Here is a 15,381-nt window from a genome sequence, read left to right on the forward strand (position 1 = left end):
AACACAGCTGCGTTTCGGACTTTTCTTGCCTGATCCATGACACTACATGACACTACAACTGAAAATCTCAAATTCGGAAAGAAACAACAACGACCGTGCACGCGTGGACCTTTCGTCTTCTGGTAATCAAAAATCAATGAAAACTTTGAAAACTTTGAAAACTTTGTCCGACAATTTTCAAGTATAATAAGCGAAAGGCCGGTTTCCGTGGGAATCCGTGTCGTCATTGAGTTTCCCTGGTGATTTTGTGACGTAGACAAATGCGTCAGGCCGCGGCAGTCATGAGCTGCAAAACAAAACAAAACACTGCGTGACCCCGCGTCTGCGTCAAGTGCTGCGGCTTGACGCTGCGTCCAGCTTCAAACTTGCCGTAGTGTGACCGAGGCCTTAGGATCAGGTGGAACGCAGGCAAAATCAAATAGACATGGACAATGGATTAAGTACAGTAGAGAGGTGATCAGCGCAAGGGAGAAGAGCCAAAACAACAGCGTCAAATGCATGACCCATACACATAGAAGATAGCGTCCTACTTCTAAGTATCATTGCATTCTTGTCTCCAAGGAAATTAAATTCAGTATTTCCGTGCGTTCTTACCCAGTTTTTTGGCAGGCCTGTGTTTTCATGGGGAAGGTATTCCTAGATAATAAACACAATAGAGATAAAAATTACATATTAATCATGCTCAGTGCACAGTCATTAGTGGGTGCTATACTGACATCCACAATGGCACATGGAGGTTAGGCACATGCATATACGGTAAAGTCGCGGATAAAAGCCGGGTTTGCATACAAGCACATTGCGGATAGAAGCCTGAAAACCAAACGGGTCAAATGCATATAAGCCTGTCGCGCGTAGAAGAAGCCTGGCTTCTATGCAAGCACGGATCGGGTAGGTCAAGAGTGCATGCGCTATGTACGGTGCATAGTAAAACTGCCGCCATACCGGTAGCCAGTGGTAGATCTACGCGTGTCGCGCGTAGAAGCGTGCATACAAAGCCTGGCAAAAAATATCAGTGGTGCATATAAGCATGGTTTGCATACAATCCTGGTTTGCACTAAAGCTTGATGCAGAAAGCGGCTTATAATTATGCTTATAAACCCGGCTTTTATCCGCGACTTTACCGTAGTCCAAAACAAACATGTTCTCGTGACAGTCATCAATCCGTACTTCTCACTTTCTCCATTTGGTGCGATTTTAATGGATGGAACACTAATCAAACACTATCAAACACTGTTATCATAATAATGGTTGATTTGTATTCCGTCTATTGTGACGTAACGAGACAACGGGAAAAAATCACCCTAGCAACCCACAATTGTAACGACACGGAGAAATTATTTTGAATTTTTGATTCAAGTTTTTCTGTACTGTACCGCAGTGCTTCTTTAGCACAATCATGCATATCAACAAATAAACCATGCTGACGACCTTCTTGTTTGTTTGTGTTTAGCAGTTCAAGCGTTTTCGTTTCATATCCTACCCGCATTTCTTCAGCACAATCATGCATATTGACAGATAAACAAGCTTACCACTCATTTCGTCTTTCCTGTAAACAAATTGTCTCAAGAACGACTGTTTGGTATATTATGCTGGCTCCAAGAATGTCATTGCAGATTGCCTTTCTCGTTTTCTTATGCAGGAATTTCGTCGTCATGCTCCGTTAGCCCGGCCGAGTCCAGACCATGCCCGTCTTCCAGCAGTCTTGTGAGCGAAGTCACTAAGGACGCTGCCTGTGCAATTGCTGCTAATACCAGACGCACCTACTCTGCCGGTGAGCGTCGTTTTGTCAGTTTCTGCTCCCTTTGCAATCTGCAAGACAGTAAAGCCTAGATTGCCCATAACTATGCCAACTCTAAGGAAAAACTAGTGGTTTGTATTCTTTATTTAGAGTGGGAAGTCCAAAACAGGCCCTAGCCTAATAACAATGGTCCCAGTGAGGGAATGCTGTATATCTGTGCATAAGGAGTTGATGCCTGTGATCACCTCCCTGTGTTGGCCGAACATGACCGAGTCCTCTTCAAGTCTGCTGTGCTGTTGGCATTCTTTGGTAAGGTGCTCCGAATTTACAGAGGGCATTACAAGAGAGTACATCAGATTTGAGTCGGGCAGCATGACTATCCTGCTAAAGAGATCAAAGACAGATCAATTTGGAAAGGGAGTCCACATTGTCATTGGACCGGCCGGACCGCCCTTACTGCCCTGTGTATGCTATGCTATGCTACCTGGCAATGATTGGCAGTCGAAACGCATCCTCTCCTCTATATGTACTTGCCAAGGGCATGCCGTTATCCAGAGCTATTTTCACCAGTACTGTGCGCTTGCTGCTTGAAAGGGCTGCGGTGCTAAACATCAAACTCTACACGGGACACTCATTCCGAATTAGCGCCGCTACTACCGCCGCCAGGGCAGGGATACCCGATTCGCTGATTCGTTCTGCTGGCAGGTGGCAGAGCAATGTGTGTCTACGCTATATGTGCATTCCGATTGAGACCAAGTCCAAGATCTCGGCTGAGTATGAGTGTGTGAGGGATATGGTGCTAATCAATGAAAAGATCACTTACACGATGAAAATGTTCAGCGATTTCTCGTAGATAGGTGTCCTACAAGAGAAACAGCACAGTTAAACATAGGGGAGAATAAAGATTCAGTAAAGTGTTTATTGTGGTCCCGTGATCAATCATGTGCTACGCAATGACGGACCCCAAACACACACGCATGTCCGCACGCACAGATGTTTACGCGCTCAAACGCACGTGCACTTGCACACACAAAACCCACACATGCACACACACACACATACACACACATACACACATACAAACACACACACACACACACACACAAACAAACACACAGACACATTTTCTTCTACTGTAGAACGGGTATTTTTAGCGACGTAAAACCCAAGCGAATTTAGCGATCGACTCCTTTTCGCTAAAGTTTCAAGTCGCTAATCCGTTGAGACATTAGTAGTGCACTGGTGATCCGTGAGTAAACTTGCTGCAAATCACTAAAATAAAACGTCGCTAACCGGTTGACAATGGGAAAACGCAAAAATTAATAGTCGCTAAAATTACCCCTTCTACAGTAACAGATTTAGATAAGAACACGTACAGATAAGGCAAACAAAGTTCAGTCCCTGAAGTTCATCCTCCAGAGGTTTGCCTGCACTGGGAAGAATAATAGAATTATCACCCCCCCCCCCCCATCACATGACCGCGGACTCCTGCATATACCCTCACACAATAACCACACAACTGTCTGTGGGTAGTGCGCTTCTTGTATATATTTATTATGCCAAACTTGACACGCTGAGTCCAGCTTGACTCAGCTGAGTCCCTAACCGCTATTTACTGCTCTGATATGAAGCCGTGCCTGGCAGAAGGGAAAAAGAAGAAAGAAATATAATCCTAACCTTCTGCAAGCTATAACAAGTAAGAAGTGCCGGCTGTGTAAAGATACATAATCATGAGGTCGGCCGGATGAGCGGTGAGCTTCCGGCACACATCTTGCCCTGCTGCGCTACCTGCGCATACCTGATGTGGTGGTGCGCTTATTGCGCGGCTTTGAGCCCCAGGAGCCTCCCTGGTGCGCCACGGGGCGCCGTCGTAGCCTTGCCGGTCGCCTGCCGGGCTGCCGCATACGCGACTAGCCTGAGGATGACGCTGCCGCATGCGCGACCAGCCTGAGGATGACGCTGCCGCATACATGAACAGCCTGAGGCTGACCCTGCCACATTGAGCGCCTGTAGTCACTGGGATCCGGTAGCCAGCACACTGGGCTGCCAAATACGCGACTGGCTTGAGGACGGCCCCATGCTGCATGGCAGGGCGCCCAACTCGGGTCGCACTTGGCAGCGGTGTGAGCTGGGCGTGGTGAGGGTTGGTGATGACTACAGTTTCCTCTTCCGGAAACTTTCATCAAATATCAAAATTTCCGTGAAACAACTATGTAGAATATGTATTTATGCAAAGTCCATGGGAAATGCATGAAGCATGATAGTGAGGGTTTGTATCTCATGAATGTATAGAAAACGAGAGGTCTGGAAAGCCCAGGAGCCCTCGCTATGCTTTGTTTTTACCTAGGTCGTCATGTGTGTTGTTCGAACTCATAGAAAAGTCTTTGCAGTACATAAATAGAAAAGAAACCCTAACACCCAGACAGGTACAGTAAAACCTGTCAAGGCAGCGACCTCTCGGATAAGGCGACCACCTGTCCTAGAAGACCACTGCAACCGGGACAAAGGGACGCTATTTCCAGTCCAATGACCCTGGATAAGGCGACCACCTGGAAACGGAGACTACGCTTTTGAAGGTCCCTTGAACGGTCGTCTTAGACAGGTATCACTGTACATTCAGCCAGGCTAGTTTATATATTACCCTATCGTGCTAGCTTAGAGGCAGTGCGCCTTGATCTGCAATAGTGCTAAAATGCCCGCAATGGGTAGAGTGTATGTAGTATGCAAGAGGCACACAAGCGGAAGTAAATAGGGCTGTTTCTTTGTTACTGAGAGGTTCGTGGCAAAAACCAATCGTCAGACAACATAAGGAGATTAAAAAAAGCGCATGTATATGAAGGAAAGCAGAGGAGATAGAATAATCCAGTGCAGACAATAATAATGATAATCAACATCTCCCAGAGGCAGTACGCTCTGATGTGCCAGGATCAACACTTCAATGTGAGGGGTGCATATGGTGAAATATGAACTAGCTTCTAACTTTTACACATAAAATGGGATTCGAACCCACAGTACATTCAATGTATTCACTCCCTCGACGCCCTTCGTATACACACACATTCTTCCCAATTGCTTCACGTTATGATGCTGCAGTTGAACACCGTATTTGAATTTGGTGGCCAGCATTCTTTGATGGTATGGAAGGGGAGTTGTACGGGATAGCGCCAGGAATGCCTTACACCCTAACGAAACACCCCCCCCCCCCCCCTCCCCACCACACACGCACACACACACACACACACACACACACACACACACACACACACACTACTACTACTACTATAGCATGACTGCCCATTGGGCAATGTCACCCCCGGAGGGGGCCAGAGTTTGGAGTGCACCGTCATTGGCAGGACTTCTGGTGCCTCGTCAAATCTTGCTGTCGTCGGAAACGTTTCGGGCAATGCATGCAGATCAGCGGCAGTGATTCCCTATCGGCTGCAGCAAGACGTTTTCCACGGTTGCAGTTATGGCGGTTAAAACCAGCCCGGGACTTGAAGCAGCGATTGCAGCGTTGACAATGCTGGAAGCAGCAACTAGCGAGAGACGCCGTCAATGCCGTATCTGCATGTTCAGGGAGTGCAGGCTGGCAGCGATGAACTGCAAGCCCACCCTTACTACGGAACCATCGGCAGCAACTGACGCACTGTGCTGAACCACGCTGTTGGTGGACGGGAAGTTGGCGCTCAGCCAAACACTTGTGCCGTGCCTTGTCTTGAGGACGAGAGAAAGCCCGGTTGCAAGATGAGCAGAGTACGGATTTCTCTACTGCCCGAGGAGGCTGAAAAACCAGAACCTGCTCTCGCCAAGCTGACCGGTCTTGTGCGCAATCAAACCAGTTTGGAATGGACTTCGTGTCAGTAGCCACAACGTCTCTCCACCTACGCCTGGGACCGCAGAAGGGGCGCGCAGCCAACAAACGACCAAACAACAGCTGCAATGGGACACGGTCCTCCGACATCCGAGCCACATGACCAAGCCACTCTAAACGACGATGGCGCATCTTAACAGAGAGTGGCACTGGGTCACCCCAGTGACGACGTAACTGCGCAGACGTGATGCGATCGGATTGCTGCTGACTGCGAGGGATGGCTAATATTGTGCGGATGCAGCGATGATGAAAGGCATCCAAACGTCTACTATCAGCTTTCAAGGGCGTCCAGCACTCACTGCCGTACAGCAAAATGGACAAGACACAGGCCACGTATAGCTTTCGCTTACTGACTAATGACAGCGAGCGATCCGACAAGACTGGAAGAAGAGCTCCAAAGGCTTTGGAAGCCTCAGCTATGCGGCGACTGACGTCAGTAGAGGAGCGGGCATCCGGTGTCACGACGGACCCCAGATAAATGAAGGATGGAACGTGCTCCACAGTATCACCGTTGACGTTCATATCGGCTCTATCAGGCATGTTGACTTGGCTACCTGCCACGAGAAATTTCGTTTTAGCAGCGTTGACGCAGAGGCCAAAGGAAGAGGCAACCGTGCAGAATGTTTCAAGGCACTTCTCAGCACCAGGGCGGTCTTCAGCGAGCAAGACCGCGTCATCTGCGTACTCAATGTCGTTGATGATTGCGGCAGTAGACTGGCGAGCGGGCTTTGAGAAAAGGTTGCCATTGATGCTAAATTGGATGGGGATGCCAGGTGGATGGTCGCTGTCCTGCATCATTTGTGCCCACCGCTCAAGCACAACACCGAAGTACAGATTAAAAAGTACTGGGGCCATCACACAGCCTTGACGGAGGCCATTGTTGACCGCAAACGGCTCGGTAGTGCTGGCACCGACGCGCACAGCTGCCTGCATGCTCTCGTGGAACGATTGGATTAGATTGAGGAGCCCTTCAGGAATGCCTAGCCTCCCCAATGCTAGCCAGAGTGCTTGGCGTGGTACGGAATCATATGCTTTCTTCAGGTCTACGAAGACACAGAACAGCTTCTGACGGTGCTCGTACGATTTCTCGATGAGCTGGCGAATGGAAAAGATGGCATCAGCGCAGCCGCGACCAGGGCGAAAGCCACACTGGGATTCTGGAAGTTCTTGTTCCGCGACAAGTTGGAGACGGTCCTGAATGAGACGGCCACAAACCTTGCCAGCGACATCTAGGAGGGCAATGCCGCGCCAGTTGTTGCAGTTGGTCAAGTCACCCTTTTTGGGAATCGGGACGAGTTGGGCATCCCGCCAATCCTGGGGAACCGTTCCGTTGGTCCATGCAGTGTGAATAACATCAAGCAGAGCCTCAAGCAATGGTGTACCACCAGCTTTAAGCAGTTCAGGTGCAATTCCAGATGAGCCAGGAGCCTTGCAATTAGCCAGCTGGCGTATAGCCATAGTGAGGTCCTCTAGCGAGGGAAGTTGGCCGAGTGACTCATCAACTTCACGCTGCTCAATGTGGTCAAAGATGGTAGCATCGAAGGTGCTGCGAACGTTCAATAGACGGGCAAAATGCTGCAGCCAGCATTTCTCTTGCCCCTCCTGGGAGCTACAGATAACTCCGTCACTGCCACGGATGGATGGGATGGAGATAGGTGATAATCCCGAATAGCACTTCTGTATATCACGGATTGCAGACCATGCGTGCTTGCCACTAAACCGACTTGACTCAACCACATTAGCTTTACGTCCAATCCACTCACTCTTTGCGTTACGCACGGCAGTTCTGCACTTGCCACGAGCCTCGACAAAGCGACGCCTGTCAGCGTCAGAACCAGAGGCGAGCCATTTGCGATGTAAGGCATTGCGGCTATCCAGCATAGGTGCAAGAACATCAGCACACGCTTCAAACCAATCAGGCTGGCGACGACGTGGACGGCCAAGATGCTTCTCAGCGCTGGTGACGATAGCAGATTTGACGGCAGACCATTTGTCCTCAACGCAGCCATCATGATTCCAGGATCGTAACTCTGACGCAACAGACGTCGCATATTGTTCACGAGTTTTACAGGTTGCAGCTCTCTGCGCTTCCGTCATGCAGGAGTGTTTGACAAGTTGTTGCACATCAAACTTGACAGGTCTTTTTGCACGCTTGTGGCAAGCAGATGAGCGGATGCGGTATGTGAGACACACAAGGTTGTGATCTGTACTACACTCAGCTCCCCTGATGACATGGCAATCCATGCAGTTGGACAGGTCTTGTTCCCGGACCATTGCATAGTCGATGCAGTGCCACCGCTTCGAGCGGGGATGTTGCCAGGTACACTTGTGGATGTTACGTTTCATGAACCAGGTGTTGCACACAGTAAGGCTGTTGCACGCTAAAAACTGGAGAAGCTCAGCGCCAGCCTCATTGACAGTGCCAACACCATGTGGGCCACGTGTTCCATACCAGCCATCGTCACAAATTTCAGCTCCAACTCTAGCGTTGAAGTCTCCCAAGATTATCAAGGAGTCCTGGGTGGGTACGGACAGAATAACTTCCTGAAGAGAGTCAAAGAAATCGTTCTTTGCATCGCGACTGGACCGGAAAGTCGGTGCGTAGCACACCACGACGTGGACCCAAATGTCACCGAACTTTAGCTTGCAGCGTGCGACACGCGATGAGACAGCAGACCACTGATTTCCCCCTGCTACGAACGCTTGCTGTGCGCGTCCGCGTAGTACGACTCCAACTCCTTCGCCTCGTTTGAAATCGTCCGTTGGGATGGCGCGACCTGACGTGAGAACAATTGCATCCTCGACACGGAATATATCTTTACCAAACCACTTCGACTCCTGGAATCCAGCCACTTCTATTTCGTACCGACGAAGTTCACTGACAACGATGTTGATTTTCTTGTCTTCCACGACGCGCTTTCCACGAGCAGCAGTTGAAACCGGGCCATCGATGTTCACTAAAGTCCTGACGTTCCACGAAGCAAATTTGACAAGAGCACCAGCTGGGCGCCTCCGACGGGTGCCTCCAAACTCTGGCTGCTTTGAAGCTGAAACTCTACACATCCGAGGGGTAGCTAGCCCACTGCGGATGGAGGACTACGGACGACGCGACAGTGACAATATCAAATTCAAATAATTGTCCTGTAAGTCACGTCGTTGGATCCGCTGCCCTAAATTCAAAAGGTCTACACTTGACACGCCAGGGGCTCTCCTAGCAAGCTAGGAGAGCCCTGAGTGTACCTACGCTGCTTCGGAGGCTCTAACTAGTCTCAGCAAATAGAAAAATTCACACACACACACACACACACACACATCCGCACACACAAAGATACGAAATAAAGCGTGGACATCGCAAGAGATCAAGGGGCTTCACGAGTGCTGGTCATCGACATTACTGGAGCATTTGACCGAGTGTCCCACGCTGGTGTCTTGCACAAGGCTAGAGTGTATGGCATCTCGGGAGACCTGCATCGATGGCTCCAAGACTACCTCTGCAACCGCACACTTCAAGTTCTCATATCCGGCCAGACATCAGCCAGATGACCGGTTAAGGCTGGGGTGGCACAGGGCAGTATCCTGGTCCCCACCTTATTCCTGGTCTACGTCAAGGACCTCGGAGACCACCTCCCAATCGGCTCCAACCTCGCCTCTTTTGCCGACGATGCAACCCTATATGCAGAAATCTCAACTCTCGCTGCTGTTCTTGACAACGCTAGAGTACTTTAAGCTGCTGTTGACCTCGTATCCAGTTGGGGCTCGGATTGGAAAGTGCAGTTCGAGCCAGCCAAACCCCAGGCCCCAGTGGCGGGTTCGGGGGGGGGGGGGGGGGCTCAAAAGTCTCGACCTAGGTTTCGAAAATAAACAACGCCAGGCATGCTGCACTCACCTGCAGCCTGCATCCTACAGTGCATGTCTGGGGGGGGGGGGGCGCAGCCAGAAACGAGCGTCCAAAAGTGGTTGCATGGTGCTTGTGCGGACTGGCGGACTGTACACAGTACAGACAGACTAGTTACTACTACTAGCAGGGCTGGCACACTTGGAGGGAGAAAAATCTGAAAATTTTGGGGAAATGGCTTGGTGTTGGGGCCCCAGAACACAGCACGCGTGCATTTTACAGCTACCTGTACATGTACTAGTACCATGACTGGCCAAACGCGACCTGGAAGTGCCGAATTAACGGCCAACTGGACTAAAAAGCACTCAAAATAAAATAATCAGTTTTCCCTCTTTGGGAACAAAATCGGTCGGTTTGTCGGACAGGCGATCAAAAATCAGACGATTTCCGAAAAATCCGTGCAAGTGGCAGCCCTGTACTAGTATGCAGGGCCAGTCACTGTGAAGTCACTGTGCATGCTCGGCTACAGAAACACCCGGCTGACTAAACAAAAACTAGTGTGAACTGATCACTGCAGGGATGCGCTCGACGCGTCAGGTCTTGCCGGGAGACTCTCGACTGTGTGTAGTATAATTATTATGCGAAGTGTAGTAGCATACCCGATAGTATACGAGTCGATAGTATACCGGTAATCTCGTATACGCGATGTGCGATCTGCGATGTGCAGCGCTGTCCATAGCACAGCTGCCTATGTAAAGGATGCTTTGAGTGGTGAGCAATTGTTGGACTCCCAGAAATTGCAGTTGACTCGGTCCAGAAAACCAGTGCCCGGTTGCTCGCTGCCGTTCTCGCTACTTGCTGACAAGGGAAAGCAGTCGGGCACATCAAAGCGATTCCTCCAGCTGTCTTTGTTTGATAAGCACGAGTGGTTGGCGTATCACGGCGGTGAAAGAGACGTATCAGCGGCTGGCGTGTATTGCTTCCCCTGCGTTCTCTTCCCCACTCTTCACCGAGGTGGTTCTGGAAGGGCAGACACCCTGATCACCAAAGTCCACCGAAATTTCAACAAGCTTGGAGAGGACTTAGATGCCCATGGTCGCCTGGAGTACCATGCTGATTCGATTGCCAAGCTGTTGCACTTCATCTCTGTAGCAGAGAACCCACAGCAACGCATTGACGCCACAATTACGGAACGGTCACAAGAACGTGTTCGGAAGAACAGACAAGTTCTCTTGTCCATTCTGCGCTGCCTGGAATTGGCTGGAAGACAAGGCCTGGCCCTTCGCGGACACCGCGATGATCTGACTGGAGATGGTGATCCAGGAGGCAATTTCCATGCTTTGATTCGGTTTGCTGTGGCAAGCGGCGATACAGTGCTGCACGACCATTTGCAAACTTGCGCAAAAATGCAACTTGCCTGGCAAACACGGCCCAGAACGAACTGCTCGTGTGTATGGGTGACGAGCTAACGGCGTCCATTGTCAAGAATGTCCGCGACTCTCACTATTACGGTATTTCGGCCGATGAGGTCATGGACGTCAGTGGGTGGGAGCAGCTTGGTATTTCTGTGCGGTACGTTTGTGACGGAGAGGCCACAGAAAGCCTGGTTTGCCAGGCGAAGTTCAGTCAAGTAGTACCTGAAGCCCATTACTACCATTGTGCCAGCCATCAGTAAAACCTGGCGCTGACCAAGGCTTGCGCAGTGAAGTCCGTCCAGTGCATGCTATCAGGCCTGCAGGCACTGGGCATCTTCTTCAAATACTCACCGAAGCGTCAACGATGCCTTGAAACCTCCACTGCCTGGCTTTTAACTACCAGCATACGCAGGAGGGAATAGAACCAATCCCAACCCTTAAGCTTAAATTGCTGTCTGCTACCAGGTAGGTTGAGCGGCACACGGCCATCATGGATTTCAGGCAGGTGTATGAGGCTGTTATGTGGCCAACCCTCAGCACCAACGCATGACCAGCAAGCTGAAGCTGGCATTGAGAAACCTTGTGAGCTGGCCAAGTTCGATGGCAAAAACGGACTGCTCCATGCAATATCATCGGATGACTTTATTGTCTCCTTGCACTGTAAGGTTTTCTTCTCTGCGTACCTGAAAGGTCTGAGTGCTCTTCTCCAAGGTTCACATTTGGATATATTGGAAGCATACTCACAGATATCCAGAGTCGTCGCTGTCTTTCAAGGTCACTGCGAGGAGGCGGACATATCATTCAAGAAGTTCTATGGTGAAATTTGCAGTCTAACAGCTGTCCATGGGAGAGAGAAACCAGCCGTTCCTCGCACTTCAGCATGCCGGACACAGCGTAGCAATGTGCCTGCCTCCAATGCAGAGGGGTACTGGCGCAGGCCATTTTTCGTGCCGTTCCTGGATTCGGTTATTTCTGAAATGGGCAGTCAATTCAGTTCCCTGAACCAGAAGGCCATCCAGGCACTCCTTCTTCTCCCTGCCAACTTGGATCGCATGTCATCCGATCACATTGCCAACATAGAGGCAGCCTATGCTTATGATCTCCCAGACAAGAGCAGTTTCAGAGCTGAAGTGGAGCTGTGGATGAAGAAGTGGGACATGCGCCCAGCAGGACAACATCCAACTTCTCTCCCCAGTACTGTCAAGGAAGCCAATCCCTTGCTCTTCCCAAACATCTCGCGCGTCTTGCAGCTTGTTCTTGTCATTCCTGTGACATCTGCTGGCGTCGAACTTGCTAACTCCACCCTGAAGTTCATCAAAACGGAACGCCGCAGCACCATGACGCAGTCACGACTGAATGCCCTTGTGCTTCTGCATTGCCACAAGAGCATTCCTCTGGATCTGGATGCTGTATTGAACAGGTTTGCTTCAGCTCATCCTCGGAGGAGAATGCTGTTGGTTAACCCTGTCCAGGAGGAGTCCGAAGGTAACTGCCCCGACTTGTAACTTCTCTCTCCTGTTGACGTGCCCTGCCGAACTTTGAAGCAAAGCTGTGTGTACTTACCACGTGCAGAGGCAACTGCTATATCCCTTCTATGTACTTTCATTATTAATTTTGTGATGCAAGCTATGGAAATACATGTACAATAAATGATTTAAATACATTTTGTTTTCGTGGTGTGTGAGATTCACGGCTTCTTGGCATCATTTTCAAAATGGCCGACTCGGGACAGTAGCATGATGTCATCAATCCCCACCGCATACAGGCCGCAACCCCCCCCCCCCCCCCAGCCAAATCCTGGACACGCCACTGGGCCCTCAAAATTTCCCACCATCATCGTGACTGGCCACTACCCCCCGCCCCCCCCCCCCCCCCCCCATTGTCTTCAATGGAACTCCTGTCGAGGAGCAGCCCTCCATTGAAGTACTCGCCGTTACGTTTGACCAACAGCTGAAATTCAGCAGAATTCTGCGACCATTCTCCCTCTCTTCTCTCGCGAATGGCTCCACCCCCGACACACCAGCCCAGGACCACACGCCTCACCCGCAAGGCTGTACGACTTTCCACCACGCACCCCCATCAGTTACAGAATGTCTTCCTTCCAGTTTCCGGAACAATTTGAGCCGAGCCTTTCCCCATTCCGTTATTCCCATTTGCAACCAGCTGCCTGCCTCTATCATTCCCCCACCCATCTCACCCAAAGAACATCCAAAAATTCAAGACAGCAGCTTACCACCATCTCCTCAGAAAAAACTGGCACTGGGCCACTCATAGCATACGTGATTAAGAGGGTACAGTTTCCTACCCTGCTTGGACCTAACCTCTCCTCACAGACAGTCTCCTCTTGAATTTAAAAGCAGTCACGGTTCACGTCAATACTCAACTCAATATTTTGCTCACTGAGCAATACAATCTTTTCATTTTCTTTCTTCTGTTTTCTTTTTCAACTTACTTCTCCCTACCCGATTTCCCTTTGGCGCGTCCATGGAGCTATGAAGCCGAGACCTCTGGTCGTCTGTACTTGATGGGCCCGACCACCACACTCCATTATTCACCCCAGTGTCTGGAGATATGTGGATTTTGAGGAAGAAGAAAAAAACGCTCGAGAAAAGCAAAATAGGGCGACAGAGCGGTCAAAAATGAAATGATTCCTTCAGCCACCTGGACCTTGAAGAGCACTCTGAACAAATGCGACCAGTCGCACCCGGTTTTTCGAGTTTCGTGCGCAGATTTCCGTAACGCAACTTGCGCGACATTTTCGCAAAGTGGCCTTGAGTACGTTATCAACGTTTTCAGGATCTATTAAATGCACTGTAAAGTAGCGTCTTTGCATAACTTTGGGCAAAATGTGAATGGCAAAAATGCTCATAAGACCATAGTGTAATTAAGCTACTTTTTCGGAATGTACCCGTCTCGGAAAAAGCGTTATGAGTAAATTTTCTTCTATGGAAAAGAGGAACCAGGAAGCTCGCAAGCTCAAAGCCATCGGTGTGCCTTCTTTTTAATTACATCATTGTGTACCATTCCAATCGACAGAAACGTCTTTGCAATCAAATGAAACACGCGAATGGTAACCGTATGAAAAAGACGTTCCCCACAGCTCGAATACCAAGTATGATGATGAAGGTAAAAAGAGAGCCCTGCGAGGGCTCTGAGATTTCAACCTCTCTCGAAATTCCATAAGCAATTTTTAAGGCATACCGACAGATTTAAAATTTGAATTTGAAAACATTCAAAATACCAAGAAACAGTATGACCAAGTCCATCCATCCCCTGTTATAAATCAAAATATCACTCACAAGAAGATCGGCTAGCAGCTCTTTGTGTTCAGAGCTTATCTACAAGCAAAACAGCACAAAACAGCACAGTTATACATAAGGGAGAAACGGACCACAGAACCACTCAGTCATGTGCTCATTGTGGCCACATGATCAGTCATGTGCTCATTTTTCAGTTTGAACGACATAAATCATAAGTAATTGTATGCTCCTTGCAATGAAAGTTGTGTTGTTTTGCACAAGTCCGAATATCCTTCAATTTTTTTTATTGCTTTTTTGGATTAATTGGGTGGACCATCCTGGACGAAAAGTGGAACGACCATGGTCATAGTGGCCATACCATGTGTGACGCCCCTGCATTGATGATACTATCACTGACAGTTCATCCGTTTTGGGGAAGAGACTACCAGTGTTAGAGGAAAGAAAGGAGATTCTATTTTTGTTCATTTACTTTTCCTTTGTTCACTGGTAGGGGTTGTTTGCTCATTCCAGTTCAGGCGTGGTCATTGGTGACTCCTCTAGTACTGGTCAACTAGCTTGTTTTGATTTTGTTTTTGGAGGCATGTCATTGTGGTGCACTTGGGGGCATCTGCTCCAGCTGGACTTTATCTCATTCATTGCAATACTAAAACTGTTGGCTCCTTCTCGATTGTAGAACGGAAAAGAACATATGGATACGAGTTAAGAGTTACTCTCCACCACTGTAGCTAGATACAGTGAAACCTGACTAAGGCGACCCCTCAAGGGACGAGAAAAAGTGGTTGCCGTGGCCAGGTGGTCTTCTTATCCAGGTTCCGTGGGTCGCGTGACCATATCGACATGTGATACATCATTTTGATCAGTGCATCACAGTGCACACACCTATGCTACTCTAGCACGACTCACGTGCCTGGGGTCCTCAGACCTGTCAAATGTCGTGCATGCACCATGTACATCTACACTTCCTGTACTGATGTGTAGATCTACCATGCCTGGTGCACCATGCAATGCGTACATTTACATGACTAGCACTGTGCTACGCGGTCGCGGGTGGGTGGTTGTCGGTCGCGTTGAGCGAGTGGTCGCCTTATCCGAGGTGTTTTGAATGTGAATGCGTCCGTGACAAGGAAAAGTGGTCGCCATGGTCGAGTGGTCGCCATATCCGGGTGGTCGCCATTACGGGTTTTACTGTATTATATGGTCAGACAGTGCAACAACTGGTGGAGAGTAACTCTTAACTCGTATCCATAAGTCCTTTTCCTTTC

At 49.4% G+C, this 15,381-nt stretch overlaps 1 protein-coding gene and 1 long non-coding RNA gene across 2 annotated transcripts; both read right to left on the reverse strand.

Annotated features, from left to right (window-relative positions):
- Positions 1 to 590: 590 nt before the first annotated feature.
- Positions 591 to 14,197, reverse strand: LOC135829966 (uncharacterized). The gene is made up of 3 exons (XR_010555957.1): positions 14,159 to 14,197; positions 2,562 to 2,600; positions 591 to 636 (listed from the first exon to the last, which is right to left on the reverse strand). It is a non-coding gene; the product is annotated as an uncharacterized LOC135829966 (long non-coding RNA).
- Positions 4,967 to 8,672, reverse strand: LOC135829855 (uncharacterized). The gene has a single exon (XM_065342238.1). The coding sequence runs from the start codon at positions 8,670 to 8,672 to the stop codon at positions 5,082 to 5,084; it is 3,591 nt and encodes a 1,196-aa protein (XP_065198310.1). The 3' UTR covers positions 4,967 to 5,081.
- Positions 14,198 to 15,381: the final 1,184 nt, after the last annotated feature.

Source organism: Sycon ciliatum, chromosome 13, assembly GCF_964019385.1.
Source record: "Sycon ciliatum chromosome 13, ocSycCili1.1, whole genome shotgun sequence".
Classification (NCBI taxonomy): domain Eukaryota; kingdom Metazoa; phylum Porifera; class Calcarea; order Leucosolenida; family Sycettidae; genus Sycon; species Sycon ciliatum.

Coding starts and splice junctions, on each gene's coding strand:
- LOC135829855 (XM_065342238.1), bottom strand. CDS start 8,672: ATGTGTAGAGTTTCAGCTTCAAAGCAGCCAGAGTTTGGAGGCACCCGT.